Here is an 18903-nt window from a genome sequence, read left to right as displayed (position 1 = left end):
ATAGGACTTTGAATGACTATACTTGTTTGTCAGACAGGGGCTTGTGATTCTGAGATATTTGAGCTTACCCACCAGCCATATCCGGCACAAAATAACCTAATTAACAGGTGTGGTAGAAATCTTTAATTCATGAGATATTGAATGATTATGTCCCACCTTTACTTCAAGACTTACAGAGGCATGTGATTCTCAGATATTTGAGCTTACCGGAAGTAATCCATTTTTCTTTTATTGAAATAGCACAAGCAAGAACTAGAGATTTTCAGCATTGTTTGAATATATTGCATAAGGTTTATTTATTAAATGCAATTGGCAATATTTCACTAACAGCTAGCTTAGCTGCTGTATCAGCAATTTCACACAAACTTCTTAACTTAGACACAATAATAGTAAAATAATAAATGTCCAGTATCTATTTAAGAGTACTCAATGAATTTAAATAGTTATTGATATGGGGTAATAATTTCCAATGATCTGTTGCTATGGCTATGACTAAATTCTCTTTTTTAACTTTCACATTGAATAATACATGGTAACTTGGTGGTAGCAGTAGTAAATACGGATACTCATTTTCTGAAAAAAAAAAGGCAATTTTTCGTTATCATTTGCTACCATGGGATTTTGTGTAACAACATTTAAGGAAAATTGTCAATTATTCCATCAAATAAAATAATATTTTCAAATAACAAAAACAATCTGATTTCAATGAAGCTTTAAATTTAGCTTATTTTTTATTCTTTGAGTAAATTCACTTATTTATATCCAAGGCCATAAATAACTAATGTGTTTTAAAACAAATAATCAAAAGCTCTGTTCAGTAAGCGCTGAACCAGAAATTTTGGAGCTCTCCATTATCAAACACTGACTTTAAATAAAGTTATGTCTAATTAAGGATTAGATAGTTTGCTAACCAGGTCTTAAGATTAAACTAGATTTAAAGAATGATGTGAGCTCTGAAATAAGGAAAGTAACTCACAGAAAATAAACAATATAACTATATCTAATCAGATCAGCAACGTTTGTTCAAGATTCGAAACAACAGAAGAAAAATATCATCAACTTTTTCTGCAGTGAATATATCAGATAATCTCTGTATGTCTTGTCTGACACTAATGGAATAATGAAAATAAAGTACCTTGTGCATGTTATTTTAGACAAAGAAAATAGAACTCTACCTTTTTCTCCATGTATCTGATAAGATTTCCACAAAGTTAATAATTTATCTAAGGAACAGCTGGAGATTTTATGTGATTCTACACCTTTACTATCAATTTAAAATAGAAAATAAAATCTTATCAGGATACCTTTAAAGGTAATACATGTATTAAGATTTAATTCTGACTTTAAGGATAGAAATACTAAATAACAATATTTGAAATTCTTGGGATGCCAGTAACAGGGTGGACCCAGATGTTCCAGGTGTGTATGCATATCTCACTGGTTCACAAACTACACTCATCACTTTGGAATTCAATCAATAGATTGCAATAATCTGTATGTTAAGAAAAAATACTAGTTTTGAAACATCGAAAGTCAAATTGATATGCCCTACTTGCTACAGTATTGCATCTCAATTTCAAATTGTTTGGTGCTGTTGATTGAAATACAGTGAAGCATATGTTTTTTGCCATATGACACATAATTTCTTGACAAACAACAGCCATGCATGTAACCTAATACATACATTTTGCATGCAGAAAATCATTAAATAAAAAATCTATATATATTACAGTTACAGTCAATTGTCATTCAATAGAGAAAATAATCTTTCCATCTGATCCCTGGAGTTTTTGCCTTTGAAAGCCGATTTGATACAGAACACAGATTTCCATTAAAATTAGTGGGTTATCAGGAGGCTATTAATGTTTGATGTGTTATTTAATTATCTAAATGATATACAGTGATATTGATCATACCAAACATGTTCCATTATATATATAATACTTGTTATTTTCTTTATTGATGTATCTGTTTAATATGCAGACAAGCTGTGCAGTCTGTTACCACATTTAGTGCACATTGGGTGTACATTAAGTAGGGGGTGGAGGCCTTTTTAGTTTAATCAAAGAATATAGTTTAACAGTTGACTTTTCCATACAGAAAATGACGGAATCTGTAACAGATATTGTCTTGTACTAATTTTTTTCTAGTTTCCATATATCTGAAAACCTTGTGAATAAAATGAACTCATACCATGCTGTCTATAAGTGTACCGTCACAACTACACACACACACATATATATATATATATCAGGCAACATATTTAGATTGTCAATGATTAAGAATGATAGTCATATTCCCTAAACTGACAATCGTGATGGTCATACTTACACAGGATAATCAGTAGAGTCTGTAAAATGCTTCCACAAATTGGACCAGAAGAGAAACTGGGAATCCTGTAGTATTTGGAATGAGTCCCAGGGAAATGGTAAAAGAAAATCTTTAAAGGTGATCTGGCAGTCAGGTAATTCAGAAGAATATGTTTTATTTTCTACTGCAAACATGACCCTGTTGAATATTAAAAATTATTAAGTTTTATTCTGGATGCCCTCCCTAGCTGTGACAACTATGGTTTCTGAATACTTTTACATAATATAAAATATCAGCTTAATATCAGATTTATAGCCAGATAATAAAAACATAATCCTATGAAAGTATTTCTTTCAAATTTGAACTTCAGAAACTGTGCTTTTTTACTTAATTGTAGAAAATACCCAAGGGGATATATTTATACTTTATAACTGTTATAAATTGTGAAACACAATCATGATTAGTAATCCTCCTTAGTAAGATCTTATTTCTCAAGTACATGAGAGTATGTCCCAGCCATAAGAATCAAGTGATATGGGGAGTTAATCAGTCCAATAATTGACTATAGATTGATACTGATGATAATTATATATCATAGTCCAATATATATAATATTTCTGATATTTCTGTAATTTGAACAAATTGCTATCTAATGATAAGATACTTTTAAGAAAACATTGCAATATCATCTAGAAAATCTCTTTAGTTATCTTACAAGAAGATCATACATTCTTTATATTAACGATTCTTAACATTTCAATTAAAAATCTTAAATCAATTACGTTTTCTTCTACTACACTACATAATTTAATTTAAAATTGATAGAAAACATGATAAGTTTGAATCTAAATTTGAATTAAATCTGAAATTATTCTATGAATTTAATTGAGTTTTAAAAGAGATGGCAATTTAAACACCAGATAGATGTCTTGTTCTGTATGAAAATTCTGTTTAATTCTCTAAGATGAAATTTCTACATTTTTCATTAAAAAAAATTTCCATAGAAACATGTGATTAAAAAGTCTTTAAAAGGGGCTTTTTGCAGCAGAATTGGTCTGTGGCCTCCCCTTGGAAAATTTTATTGCCCCTGCTCAGCCCCCCTCACCTGATATTTTCTAGAAACGCCACTGAGCAGAATATATATGAATTATATGCTAAACTTTTTCTTGGTTGAATGGCCAAATGTGAAACTTTTTCAAACCTAAAGGAGGTATTGTTCAGATTTATCCCTTTTTTTGGCCATTGAAACATAAAATTATGTATGAAGAAATCTTTTTTCATTGCATTCCATCTGATGGTACAAGAATCATGAACGAATATGGCTAGACGACATGGTGTTAAGTATATTGGCTGTTACAACCTATAATATGAAAAAATCAAGTTATGTTAATATTCCACCTGGGACTATAACTTTAATATAGAAGATTAAACGTTGTACCTGGCATTGAAATCAGCAGGGTATGGTTCTATAGGCTGGTAGGTCAGAGTGACATGGTAGATATCTGAAAGATAAAAAGATAACAATGAAATAATTCCTGTAAATATCAGGTGAAGTCTATACTAATGGAGTTGCCAGTCACCAGGTACATTCTTCATTCTTCTACTTCTATTAATTTTCAAAAGCTTATAAACTCTGACATGGAAATTTAGAGTTCCAATAAAGGATTGTTAAGAGTTTTTTTTTTAAATTTGGAGCATTGTGGACACTGATAGCACAATTTGCACCATTCCAATTTTCAATCAGAAGCCTGTGGTTCCTGCAATTCCCCTAAAACTAAGTGTTTGATGATGTCATTACTTCTGCTTTAAAAAAACTTGCAATATGTTATATTGTACTTAGAAACTTTGCAATAGTTTGTTTTGATTGCCAAAAGTACTATTTTAATAAAGAATACCTTCTTGAAAAAATGTATTTCACCAAACTTGGATCATATGAATTCAAGGATTTCTATATTTGCACAGACAAAAATAAATTCAGTCCTCACTTTAATGCAGACAAATTAAATAGTAATTTTATATTCTGAAAATTGATCTAAAACGAATTCAATTGGTAAGCAAAATCGACAAGTATCATTGTAATTGGCAAGAATGTAGAATAGAAGAATGGCACACTGCGACCCAGCCATGAGTCACTGACATACACCAAGAGATTCATTGAGAAAAATATTTTCTCTGACGTGTTGATTGTTTATTATGACTGGAAGTTGCATGGAAGACACGTAAACAACATTAGATTGGTAATATCACATAAGTCAGGTTTCTTCTGACATTTTCTTTCAACAAGAATGGTTTCACACTTGTATTTCTACTGCTTCTTTCTACTTATTACTCAACCATCTTAGCTGGCAACTCAAAATATTTCATGAATTCAAAAAAATTTGTATAGTCATTGTATGTTGTATGTACATCAGAGACTTCTAAGTATGTTACTTGAATTACAGAAACCACGTACATTATATTACATTATATAAGAAATCAGAATGGTGCTAAAGAAGATTTAACTCCTGATACACATGCAAGGCTAGCACACCCCTTTTGGATCCCTTCAAAGCAGTTTATTTGCTAGTAAATGTATTTACAAGTTATAGAAAGCTACGAGAAGAAATTCTTTAGACAGTTTGCTTTTGGATTCAATTTTGTCTCAAATTTTGGATACTCAAATCACACATAACTGACAAATACAGCTACAGTTTTCCATGATCGGAATCAATCATTGGCAGCTGTTTCTTATAATTTGTCATGATAAAATTGCTCCTCAATCACTTATGGCTACAGTCAGACAGAAAATATGAAATAGATACAGAATTGAAAATGTGTAAAATATGACTGGGAAAGACATAAGATATGAAGTGAAAAAGAAAAATAAATCAAAATGACAATCATTTGTAGCTTCTGTCTAACATGAAATATAATGACAACCAAATCATCAGCCCAGTTACAGGAGAGTATTTCTTTTTAGACTTCACAGAGAAAACAAAAAAAAAGAGTAGACTGACATTTCCATGAGAGATGAGTTAAGAAATGTCAGGAAGACCTGCTAGTGCCTGGAACCGCCAATCATTTCTATATAGAACACTGTCCTATTGTTATAATTCTCATTAAGACTATCTGTCAAGACTGATAATAATAAAGATCCTCTAGAAACAATACAAGTTTTTTTCATTGGTATAAAAGTAACATATTACAAGTACAGTCAAACTTGTATCAAGGGACACTGTCAAACTGGTCGCTTACTAGAGGTGGTTCTTGCCAGATGTTGCAATCAATTTCTTGAAATTGTTTTGTGAGATCTCTGAAAGGGGAGTCCAGTTTCATCACAGAGTAGCATAAGATGTTCTTGAAGAGTTAGCTTGAACCTGGTGTAAAAATACTGTCTCATTTAAACAAAACATTATCTTGAAAAGAGATATTACAATTTTTCAAAATTCACGGATAATATCATATCAAAAAACCTTGAAGAACAAATGTTGAGAAAAGGTAAGCTCGAATGAAACAGCAATTTTGTTAGTAGTTGAACATGGCTGAACATCGCTGATCATTGGAACAGACTGGAGATTGTCAGAATTAGAATCTAATTAGAAATAGATAATAACTACATTTTATATAGGCCAGTCTGCTAGAGATTTATTTTTAGCTAGCTATCTTTATAATGTGATTTATACCAATCTGATACAATGATACATGTTGATTTACCTAGTTAAAACAACCATAGATACAATATATCTAGTTAAAAACTGATTAATGAGATAGGAAAAAGTTACTGGAGAGGCTTGGCTTAGCTTACCCTAAACAATTATTTTGTTTTTGGGAGTAAGTATTGCAGAGTTGATAGACTTAATCATTTTGGGAAAATTTATAGATGTTGCCTTTATAGATGTTGTCTTAATCATGAAATAAGTTTCAGACTAAACTGTCAAACTATCTGACACTGACAGTTATATGATCCCACTGGTGACTTACACATTTCAAATGAGAAACTAAGGAATCTGAATTTAATCAAAATAATGGAATAAAGACAGAAAATCACAATTCTCTTTCATAATTGGTCTCTGAGTGAAAGATTTGACCAACCTTGAACACTTCAGGGAAAACTTCGTAATGTTATGATTTGACATTTGGTGGAATGAAAACAAAACTCACTTGAATATTGTTTTTTCAGATCTATCTTAATATATTCAGTGGGAGTTTTTAAACAGTAGTGCAAAATAGCTATTGTTCCCTCCAGATCTCTTCAGCAACTAAGAATATATCCAGTTAGCAAATATAGACTATCTTATCTAGGTTGTAACAGCAAACACCTTAGGTTATGTAATATCAAGTACCTTATACCTAATTAACAATATTAGTTGTGTAGATTCTCAGAAAGGGATTCAGAAGTGATAAACCCTGTCACAGAGTGGTGTCAAGTGTTTTAGAAAGTAAGCATTGTTATAGGCAGGACTGGTATTTCTCTGTCGACTATACCTGTAGCTCATTTGTAACTTTAGAATGTAAAACCCTGATATAAATATTAAGTTCTACATCTAGATATTCAGATTTAGAGGACTGAAACATCTAGTAAGAGACTAGTGCACCAGGAGTAGAGGGAATTGTTAAATGTTAAAGTTAAACAGTGTTACTAAGAATAATTGGCGAGATACTTCCTGTCAATGGTCTGAATCAATATGGTCTAAAACAAACAAACTCTATCTGAGAATCTTCATTGATAAAATCATGACTTCATGCAGTAGAATATTATGGTATTGACTCATTATCTATTAGTCTTTACTCTTATGTAAATATCAGAGGTCATGGCTCGGGTTATTATTAAAAAAATACCCAATAAACGTGTAGATGCTTCAAATGAAATATGAATGTAGTCTTACTTTTCTGAATCAGATTGAGCTAATGAAAACAGTTAACAATGTGCAGTATGTAATGAGGAAATTTTACCAGGACAGCAGAATTAATCTACTTTTTTTTTCAGATTTTCAACTGTCAAAAGATATTTAACTTGCAAACCTGTAGCACGTATGGCCTAGTTTCTGGTCCCATTCGAAACCAGGCTTTTTCCACACCATCCCCTCTGACATATATCACTAATAGGGAAAACCGGATTGAAAAATCTGAAGGTATCATCTTGACTTATCTTAGGATTGAACCCTGGACCTTCAGGTCAGCAAGCAAGAAAAACCCAAATATAAATTGATGTACTCCAAAGAAAACCCAACTATAAGTAAATGTAATCCAAGGAAAACCCATCTAAAAGTAAATGTACTCCAAGGAAAACCCAACTACAAGTAAATGTACTCCAATGAAAACCCATCTAAAAGTAACTGTACTCCAAAGAAAACCCAACTATAAGTAAACGTACTCCAAAGAAAACCCATCTATAAGTAAACGTTCTCACGAGAAAACCCAACTACAAGTAAATGTACTCCAAAGAAAACCCAACTATAAGTAAATGTACTCCAAGAAAAACCCATCTAAAAGTAAATGTACTCCAAAGAAAACCCAACTATAAGTAAATGTACTCCAAGGAAAACCCATCTAAAAGTAAATGTACTCCAAGGAAAACCCAACTATAAGTAAATGTACTCCAAAGAAAACTCAACTATAAGTAAACGTACTCCAAAGAAAACCCAACTATAAGTAAACGTACTCCAAAGAAAACCCAACTATAAGTAAACATTCTCCAGAGAAAACCCAACTACAAGTAAACGTACTCCAAAAAAAAACCAACCATAAGTAAATGTACTCCAAGAAAAACCCAACTATAAGTAAATGTACTCCAAGAAAAACCCAACTATAAGTAAATGTACTCCAAGAAAAACCCAACTATAAGTAAATGTAATAATGTATTTAAGAAGGATACTCTACTGGTGCAATTTGGTGTATATTCTAATAATACCAGACATCTGTTAAATATATTACACTTATCTTTGATCTGTGGACATCATAAATAACATCTTTACCTGCATCATCTTTTATCTTTCTACAAATACTCTACTCCTGCCAACTATTTACTTTATTTTATTTTTTTGTTGCAGACTGAAGAGTTATGGTGACTTAACATTTATACATATGTTTTATATTATAACGTAATCATGTGCTCATGTCTGATATACCTTTAATACCTTCTAAAACTTACCTGTCTAATGAAGACTTGTTGGTGCTTATATCTCCAGTCAATATGTGCTCTTTTTTGATACAATTTAAGTGTTAAGTGTTATGTCGGGTAATGTTGTCTGGTACAATTTTAGTAATGAGTTTGTATCTGGTGCCCTTGTCTAACAATCTAAGTGTTAAGTTTGTGTCAAGTGCTCTTGTCTTAATAATATTAAGTGTTAAATATATATCAGGTGCTCTTGTCTTAATAATATTAAGTGTTAAATATATATCAGGTGCTCTTGTCTGATGTAATTTGAGTGTTAAATATGTATCAGGTGCTCTTGTCTGATGTAATTTGAGTGTTAAATATGTATCAGGTGCTCTTGTCTGATGTAATTTGAGTGTTAAATATGTATCAGGTGCTCTTGTCTGATGTAATTTGAGTGTTAAATATGTATCAGGTGCTCTTGTCTGATGTAATTTGAGTGTTAAATATGTATCAGGTGCTCTTGTCTGATGTAATTTGAGTGTTAAATATGTGTCAGGTTTTTCTTGTCTTGATACAATTTTAGTGTAAAGAATGTGTCAGGTACTCTTTTTTTTTGCTCTATAGTTCTAACATCAAAAAGATTGAATTGAAAATCACAAAATAGTAAGGATTTATGGTGGGAAGGTGGGTAATACAATAGAATAATGAAAGGTGAAATAGAAAGGAAAAGGTTGAAAACTTCAGTACTACATGATAAGTGCTTTAAACAACCATGATATTTCAATGTGCTACTTCAAATGAAAAAATGTTCACACCAATTCACATATGAACTTTCATGTAATGATCTGAGATTTATGAGTTAAGATCTAGATGCAAGCCAACTATTGCTCTTTGATCAAGCCGACTCAATTCGTGCAGATATCAATTGAGGACTTACACCTGAAATCATCAAGTTATTTTTACTTTAACAACCTCCCACTCTATATATCAAATATCATGCTAACATGAGCAGTTTCTATGCACCGTTAACTTCATTAGGTCAGGTAGCTAAGTGTAAACTTCTTCATCATGTTTTCAATAAGAGGGCCAATCAATGTACCACCTACACATAGGGATATTGATTTGCCAGTCACACCTGAATCAGGATAAAAAAAATGCATGGATGGTGATTAATACAGATAAAACATTTTTTTCAATTAAACTGAAATTCAGTAGGTTTTTAAAATATTTGTGACAAAATTAAAAAAAATATATGTCAGAGAGTAAAATATTAAAACAATACCCTGAAGGTAAATTTCATAATATACAATACAATGTGTTAAAATGTATGGAAATTCACTGAATAAAAAATAGTTATATCTCAACTCAATGAAAGACAGCTTGACCACACCATGTAATCAACAACATGGCCATAACAATGCTATTTTCCTACATGAAATCTTAAGGTGATAACCAATATAACCATATCATATAATGCAAGAGGAAAAACTATAGAATGACAGTAATGACAGTTGGTCATGTTAAAAAAATCATGTTCTCTGCTACTAGAGTACAAATAACTAGAATGCCAAGTTTAAAGCATTCCAGGAAGTCTATGAATTTGACAAATATACTTAAGAATGCAGTTAAACAAATTGTTTGCTTACATTTGCCAATATTTTATATCAACACTTTAAATGAAATGGGAAGTGACAATATCATGCCAGTCTGTAATAGACTCTGTTTACCTATCTTATTCAATCATGTGCTGTCAAGAACACACTTAATTTGTGATCTTTAGTTGTACATCAGGAGCATGTGTTAAGATGCTAGACAGAGTGACTTCCCTTCAATTCTGCAACTGAAACAACAGAACGCCCCCTAAACATTATTGTCACTTACATATTTAAGGTAAGATCTGATCTGAAAGTATGACTAAAAAAAATATTCTATAATTACCTGATTTTTTCATCATATTTAAATGATTATCTGTAATAAACAAACAGGAAAATAGAAATCAGAGATACTAAAGGTCAAAGGGTTATTGTTTTTCAGAATCAGATTACTAGTGCCAGTCCACATCTAATAATAAAATAATACCATTTACCAACCACCTTGATGATACCATAACAATAGGATTAAGTCACATTAATGAGAATTTCCCGCAAATTATGTCTTTCAAGCATGAAACTGAAATTTTCTTACAGAATCATTAATGCCTGGAATTTAAATAGGTAATTAAAATGTGTCTCCATAAGTACAAATTAATACCTCTGTTACAAACTAAACTAATCTCTACTTACTGCTAACAGGTTTATAATAGTGATTATTATCTAAAACAACAGAAACAGCATGTATAGTATCATAGTTACTCTCATCTTTCTGAAATAACAGTATAACACAAATAGTGAGTATAAAGCAGGGCTCTTTCTTTAAAGTTTATTATCATAACATTGCTATGTGTAAAATCATCATCAGAAGAGAAATGATTAGCATAAGATAAAGCCTTACCAATATAAGTTTATATCTTGCTTGAAGAGAGATCTCCATATTCTCCAACATATTCTTATATTCTTCTATTGAGGTAGATTTTATGGACATGTTTTCATCTTTCATTAAGAATACTGGATTTATTTCTTCTCTGTAATAAAAGAAGTTGATACAAACATAAGTCCATTTATATCTTGGTTCTTCTACTATTTTGCATCAAACTTGGCCAATCAAGATTTCCAATTTCAATTTCTGATCTGGCAACAATAATAACTATCCAGGCCTTATTTCAAACTGTAAGATATCTTTAACAAGCACTGCCAATAGAGGCTATTGAGGGTTTTATGATCATGAACTGTTTACTATAGAAGGTATTTCAAAGCAGCATTCAAAATGGACAATTACCTTTCCCATACAAATAATGATTCTTCTACTGGAATGATTTTTGCTTTATCTTTATCAGTCATAGATCCTGTAAATATAAAGTATACTAATGATTCAACTTTAACATCCACACACAACAACCATTGCTACCACAATGTCAAATTTTAATGCTTACTTAAATATGTTCATATTATTTTCATTATTGTCAAATGGAATAGCACCATATAGTCTTGCCTTATATCTAACCAAAAATGTACTGAATTGAGTCTTCAAATTGAAACCTCACCTGGTAATAATGAGGAGAAATTTTGTCCTGTAACTTTACCACTTGGTACCATATCACTTAATACACTGTGAATCTAAAATAGGTATTAAGGTCAGGGAGTTATTTATAACATAACATAATCATTTTGAAGTTTCTCAATTAAATATTATTGTCTCGTATTAGATAGAAAAGGTTTTTGGGCATTTTACTGTGAAAACCAGTTATCTTATATAAATATATCTACAAATATATACCTCACAACAAAATAAATGTGATCCCAGTCAAACGTAAAGCAAAATCTGCCATTACATGTGTTAAAACTGATTACGTGGTTATCCACCGAGACACAAACATAATAATGAATGTAAAATCAGGTTTCATTGCCATTCTGTTCTAAAGCTATAACCATATACCTTTTTATCAGCAGCATTTGTTAATAAAGCATAATAGAACCTTCCTTTATCTTTAATATCTGTATCATTACAATATACCATTATATCATATAGTAACTCTCCTAATTCTGTACAAGAAAAACATCAAGATAATATTAAAATTATGAAGTTTCAAGTCATGTACAAAACTACCATTTTATTTACCAGTATAACTACTTAGTTTCACAAGGATCATGTCTTCCAGTTATTCCTTGGCTGAACCTCTTAGCATTGATCTTAAAGCTAGTTTGACTGGAATAATGGAGAGATGACTTATTCAAGGTTTGCAGCCCTTAAAAACATGAATAATAAGTACAGATGACCACTATACCAAGTATATGTTATTAAATTCCAATGCTCCAACAGTGCTACAAGTCATCTGTACACAGATTAACCACTGCTCAGCTCCACATATTTAGGTCTTGAAATGTTAACAAAACTATTTTAAGTTAACGATTTAATGCAAATCCCAAAAAAATCAGATCTATACCAACCTGAAAATACAGTACTTGTATCTTGAAATGTTAGTATGTTTCTACATATTGATAGTATACTATTACCAAAATACCAGTCACAAATATCATTACGTAATGAATAATCTAATAAACCATTTAAATATTTTACTGTCGTCTGCAAACAAATTGAAATATCAAAACATTATGAGTCAAACAAAAGATATCTTACAAGACAAAGCTCTTATTTCATAGTTCATATAAGAAACTCAAAATATTTTACATTTTGACATTGTAAAGAATTAATAGTGAAGTATATGTTTCCTACTGTTTTACTGTTTTAGTCAAAAGACTTTTTGAACTCCATAATGTGCTCCATTTTGAGATATGCCTCACTTGTCATGTGTCACTTGAAAATATGTCAAATATAAGAATAGGTTTATGTATTAAGGTACTCACAGCTTGATTTAACTGTTTCTCTCTAGCTGATGTTTGAAAGACTTGTAAATAAAACAAATACTGATTGAAAACATCTTGATAAGATATGGATAATACTGACTGATGTAAGGTAGATAGTATATCCATATATACTGAACTGAAATAAACATAACAAAAAATATTACCAAAGATACAGTTTGTATTCCAACAATAAAATCATCTTCATTTGAAATATTACCATGTGCACAAAATGCGCAACTGAGTAACTTCAAAAGTTCTACTCTAGTTTTTTTTTTCAAATCCCATTATTCTATACTAGCTCACCAATGTTAAGCTAAAAAGAGGCTTATCTACAAAATTTTTCATAATTCTCAGATCAAAATGTCAGTGAATTAAACTCATTTGTTTCTTACCTATCTGGATTTGACTCTCTGATGCAGCGTAAAAAATCTAAAACTAATGGAATTAAGGCAGGATATCTTCCAAGTAATTTATGGGTAATTCTGAAATAAAGTGAAGTGAGCCATAGTTTAGTACAAATCAACCAATGTATATCCTCTATATAAGCCAATTTAAACTCTATTTATCTCACCTCCATTATAAGCTCTATATAAAGCTAGTTTAACCTACCCTTGTATAGTTTGTACTAGATATTGTGAAGGATGTTGGCTGTAGAACAAGTAAAAAGCTTTATATAAAGCTAAAGCTGGTTTATGTCTACCAGTTGTTTCTGTAAGTTGCTGTATTTCCTGAGTCTGTTTTATCAAATTATTGTTAAAATCATCACCTAAAGAAACAAAGTATTTGTTTGCAGATGAAGAGACAATGGACAGTCCATTACATTTACATAAGGATTAAAATCTTGATTTCCTGCCCTCTTGTTCTGAGCCCTTGACAAACAATTTGGCATTAATCTGAGCCAATTCATCTGTATTGATAACTATTCTAAAGATGAATAGGCCAGACTGATGAGGAAATATTGAAGATTTCAGCAAACAAACTTATCTATATTTTGAACTGATTCTTTCAATGGTATAGACATCTATTAATTATTTTGCTGAGCAAATCTCTCTTATTAGGATAATTTTCTTAGAATCCCTGCATCTTTTTGTTACCTCTCTAAAAGAAAGGCTCACCTTGATCTTCTGTTTTACTTCTACATAACAATGAGAGTTTTCCAAATTTTAACTCCAGACTGTCAAACACTGATGGATAAAATTCTTGTTGGAAATTTTGACAAACAAAATCTGGAAGCTTTTTATTACCATTCTCATCTGAATCCTACAAATTAAAAAACATAACAATGAATGTATGCAGAAAACTGAATAATTGACCAATCAAAACCCAAAAATAAATCAGTATGTAGTAGACATTACAAAACTGCAATTTGTGCATAGGCGGATTAACCTATAGGCAAACTAGGTAGCTGCCTTTCAGCCCATGGAAAATTCGGCTTATGACAAATTTTGTAACAGTAAAAATTATCAAACACTTAATAAATTTCTGCAGGCCCATCGAAAATTGTCCTACTAGGAGCGTAATGTGTGAGAATCAACTAAATTGTTTGCGCCTAATGGTGATGAATGCCTATATCCTGCATACGATTGATGCTGATGAGCTGATTGATCTGTTCCTAAAAAAAAAACCTTTTAAGCATTGTCTTTTACCTGATTGTATGCTTTTAACCACTGTATGTTTAACAATCGTTGTGCAGGACTTAATGAAGGGTAATTAATACCAAGTATTAATCTATGTAGTAATTTATGTTCTTCTTCAGTGCTCAATATTTCTCCTTTAAATTCTTTCTGAAAACAGAAATAATGTTCATTCAAATAGCTTCTACTCCACAAAGGTATCAATATTATGATTTAGTAAACAGCCTTTTATAGCAAGACAGCTTAAAGCGCATAGATCAAATGCTCTAGAAATATAACAGGAAAGGAAATGAAATGAGCTGAGCTGGAGATTTAAATATATACATTTTGCATATGACTAAGACACTTCTGTATAAGTAACAAAAATATTCTGTTTCAGTACCAAAATTCTTTACACCTCAACTCAACATGCCGAGTCAACGATACTTTCACAGTTGTTTGAGGGGAGTATTCTATGAAGAATGAAAACTGGGAAGTTGATTTAGGTTTGTAATTAATGTATTAAACTGTAACACCTACCTGTAGGTACAATACAATATGAAATATCACAGGATCAAAGGTTGCCATGTGATGTAACATAAATGGTTTGAATATCTGCAATTTACAATTAACAAAAAGGATATCAAATTAATCATACACACTAGATTTCCATATAAGGTTTTAATTGTTTTTTTTTTTTTGTTTTGAAGAACTTAAAAGTTTAAGTGATTTTAGAGTTATGATATTAACATCTTTCCAGACTAATTTAGCAGCAACTTTCATGGATATGTGCAAAATACCATGTGGTGTGAATTAAACTCTCATAAAGAAGTACACACCTATTGTGGTATCTGTATCATATATCATGAAATAAAGAATGGAGAGAGATTGAAACTCCACAAAATGCCGACCTTCAAACAATGGCATCAAGGCGTTAATAAGAGTAAACAAAAATGTACAAATGAAATGCTGTTTCTGACTATTTCCAGAATCTGAGATGCTTAAACTTACAATAGGAGATATAGACGTATTATGTTTTATCACTTCTACCAATGGTAGGACTATAGACCACAATCCAACAGGTGTCATTAATGCAATATTTTCCATGATATATGATACTGTTGGTAGCAATTCCTTTTCTGTGCTGCTTTGAGGACTTGTTTCTCTTTCACTAAATTTTAGAAAAAGATAGATATATCAAATTGCAATTATTATGACATTTATCTAAAATAAATTGTTGAGAAAAACCGCTGACAATTAAAAGTTTCCATAGGTCATCATCCCTTTTTATTCCACTTGACCTAAAATGTCGTGGGGTATTGACAGTTGACTGTTTGACTGGTGAAAAAAAGTTATAGAAGGTTTATGGTGCAATGAAAATATCTGATAGGAGACTAGGGTTCTTTAACTGTGTATATTTTAAATAGAAAAAAAAACAAACCTGTTACAAGATTCCAGAACAGTACAAAGTAATGTGGAATAGTCCTGATGAACATAGGTTTTTTCTTGTCTTGAAAACTTCTCAATATCATCTTTATATTTTACTAATGTTCCCTGAAAACATGAGACAAGGATACACACCAAGCTACTGTGCTGAGTCAATAAACCTGACTGGCCTCATTCTGTTTTAAATAAAACAAAATGATTTCTTACAGTAATTTCTTATCCAAGATTTCTTTGGTCATGGTCTCTAATAAAGAATTTTCAAAGGATTTACATATATTTGATGCTGTCTTGTTGAACCTTTCACCTATAGCGAGGGAAGACAAAAGTAAAGGGGAGATAATTTATATTGACTTACAGAATAAAATTGTTCTATTTGGTTTAAACATTGACAGCAACAGCCTCTTATTCTTCTACTTGGTACATGATTAACTTTACTGATTACTTCAAATAGTCTCTTTATCACATTCTCCCCTATAGTTTTAATCTGGAATGAAGGAATGAATGCACAGATGAGTGAGTGAAAAAGCATCTACCTCAGGCTGCAACTACATGTTTAAAAATCTGAGTTTCTATTCTAACATTTGAACTATGGTAGCAAACTAAGAAACTTAAAAAAAAAACCTTCCTCATTTGTAAGGAAATGTTCATAAATACCTGTACATTTTCCCAAATGCAGTTTGAAAGTAAGCAATATTTGATGAATTAGAGGAAAAAAAATCTCACCAACAACTTCTTAAGAAGAACAATAGATGTTAAAGTTATCAATAGCTGAATACAGAAATTATGTGTATCTTCTCTATTTACATTCTGATTAAAAACATCTAGTAAAGAGGAAACAACTTGTTCTGCACTGAAAATTAAGGTACGGTAAAGGTTATAACAGGTTTGAAGCTTAGTCTGCATTTATTCTCTATTGATAGGGACTGCAAGCAGAGGATTTTATTACGCTTGCTAATTATAGGATCCAAAACCATCAAAAAGTCTACGCTTACAAGTATCTGAGAAAAGAAAACAATTCATTGTAATGTGTGTAACTGTGTGCTATGCTATTATGCTATTGAAGGTAGCCTACATTAAGGTAAGAGCTACCAGGAAATGCACAGTTAGTCTACCTTGAAGGAGTTAATGCTGAATATCCATATTCTTCTAAGGATAAAACCAATTCTGTTTTTATAACTTGGTCAACACTGTCTTCATACACAACCTGAAATAAATTAACTTTCTGAAAATACACCGAACTTCTTGTGGTCTGTAGCCAATAAATTTACAAAGGGAAGTAATCCAGCCCATAACTATTTTTTAATGTAACTTCACGTTGCATTTTTGACAATGATCATATTCACCTTCAACAGATCAAGAATAAAATTGTCATCACTGAAAAGTTTGTCAGAATCACCATGGGCTATGTACTGCCTGATTTTGGCAATAAAGTTTTTAAGTTCAGGATCTCGGTTCCGCCCTCCGGAGGCGGCCATATTGTAAATATTGAAGGTTTGATCATCAAGACACACGAATAATTCTATTGGCTTTTGATGTAATTCTAAAGTTTTTTATTAAATTAATTTGCAAAAACATTATTATTTGTTGTGTGCTGAAGGATAACTTTAACACACACTTTATTTTCCAAGAAAAAAAGTATTTGTGAGTATTTTAGAGTTACCCAGATTTAAAATGCTACAGACAACTTTTACATTTCACATTAAAACAAAAACAAGGGGACACTACTCTGTCGATCATTTCTGACTGAAAGGTAATAAAATGAATTTCGATTCTGTAGATAATGTGACATCTTATGGGTCAATAACGGAAAGGGCGATAAAATATTCTCTCAGTCGCTCACTCAACTTTAAACGCCTATTTTGAAGAATCCATGAAACAAAATTATGTTGTCTTAAATGAGTTGCTCCGTAGCCTACATTTCAAAAAGATCTATCCACTCACGATTTTATGCTTTTTTTTTATGAAACTTAATCGAGGTTTCTAACTAGATTCCTAGTTGTGCTAAATATTAATCGTGATTTTGAACCGTTTCTGATATTAATTTAATTAGTGTATAATTGTGAACGCAATGTGGAAAACTCATTTCATTTCTAGCGAAAGCAATTTATTTACGATAATCTTACGAAACGGTCACATCAATGTCGGGTAGGCCTAAGCTATTTTTAGGTGTAAACACAAGCATACGTATTGAACTGGAATATTATTGAGAAAGTAATGGTTTGATGTACATAATAGAAATCGATTAAACTACATACAGATATTTGACCGGCCTTGACTCATTGACTATACACCCGACGGAAATAGGTTTTAATCATAATTTTATCACACTTCTAGTACGGTAATATATGCACCACCGTAGGATGTAAAGGTGTACCCTTTGCCCTTTTTCTGCAACATTGAATGTTGATCGAAGAGCTTTCTCAACAGGAAGAGGTAATCGACACCAAGTCGATACACAAAAGCTTATCAAGGACAGATACCGGTACTAGTAATGATATTGGCCACACTTTTCTATGTTTCTTATGTTTATGTAATGTTAAATTTCGCATTCAAGGGTCGTCACGGTCTGATAATGCTCCATTGATATTTTGTTGTGAAACTCTCATAGAAAACCGGGGGTTAGTGAACCTTAGATAGTTTAACCTGGAGGAAGTTACAAGTATGTTTTATTATATTTATAGATAAATACTAAACAATTATGAACACGTGAAATATAACTGGATTTATACCGGTGTACAATAAAGGATAAGCGACAGTTATTCAATTAGAAAACATTCTGGTCACAGAAAACTACAATAGTTCTAGTTCTAGGAATAGTTCTCTGTAGCTTTGAACATCCATGTTGGTGTTGCTTTATATATGCTAGCTTCAAGGATATGATAATTTATTGAGTAAGGAGTAAACATCTTGTTCTGCACTGAAAATTAAGGTAAATGTTATAACGGGGTTGTAACCTAGTCTGTAATTAACCTCTATGAGGATTTCATTACAAAGT

The 18903-nt window shown here is 31.3% G+C and overlaps 1 protein-coding gene across 1 annotated transcript; it reads right to left on the bottom strand.

Annotated features, from left to right (window-relative positions):
- Nucleotides 1-412: 412 nt before the first annotated feature.
- Nucleotides 413-17383, bottom strand: LOTGIDRAFT_232378 (hypothetical protein; the record flags this gene model as incomplete). The annotated part of the gene is made up of 23 exons (XM_009056601.1): nt 413-573; nt 1176-1264; nt 2332-2508; nt 3749-3812; nt 10328-10357; nt 10672-10750; nt 10880-11009; nt 11264-11330; nt 11529-11601; nt 11921-12027; nt 12433-12568; nt 12850-12985; nt 13242-13331; nt 13459-13615; nt 13965-14109; nt 14496-14633; nt 15003-15077; nt 15474-15633; nt 15904-16016; nt 16264-16392; nt 16632-16758; nt 17021-17112; nt 17252-17383. The coding sequence occupies 23 exons, from the start codon at nt 17381-17383 to the stop codon at nt 413-415; spliced, it is 2607 nt and encodes an 868-aa protein (XP_009054849.1).
- Between the last annotated feature and the right edge of the window lie 1520 nt (nt 17384-18903).

The sequence above is a fragment of the Lottia gigantea genome (genome assembly GCF_000327385.1).
Source record: "Lottia gigantea unplaced genomic scaffold LOTGIsca_28, whole genome shotgun sequence".
Taxonomy (NCBI): Eukaryota; Metazoa; Mollusca; class Gastropoda; family Lottiidae; genus Lottia; species Lottia gigantea.
This window is presented reverse-complemented; position numbering and strand designations above follow the sequence as displayed.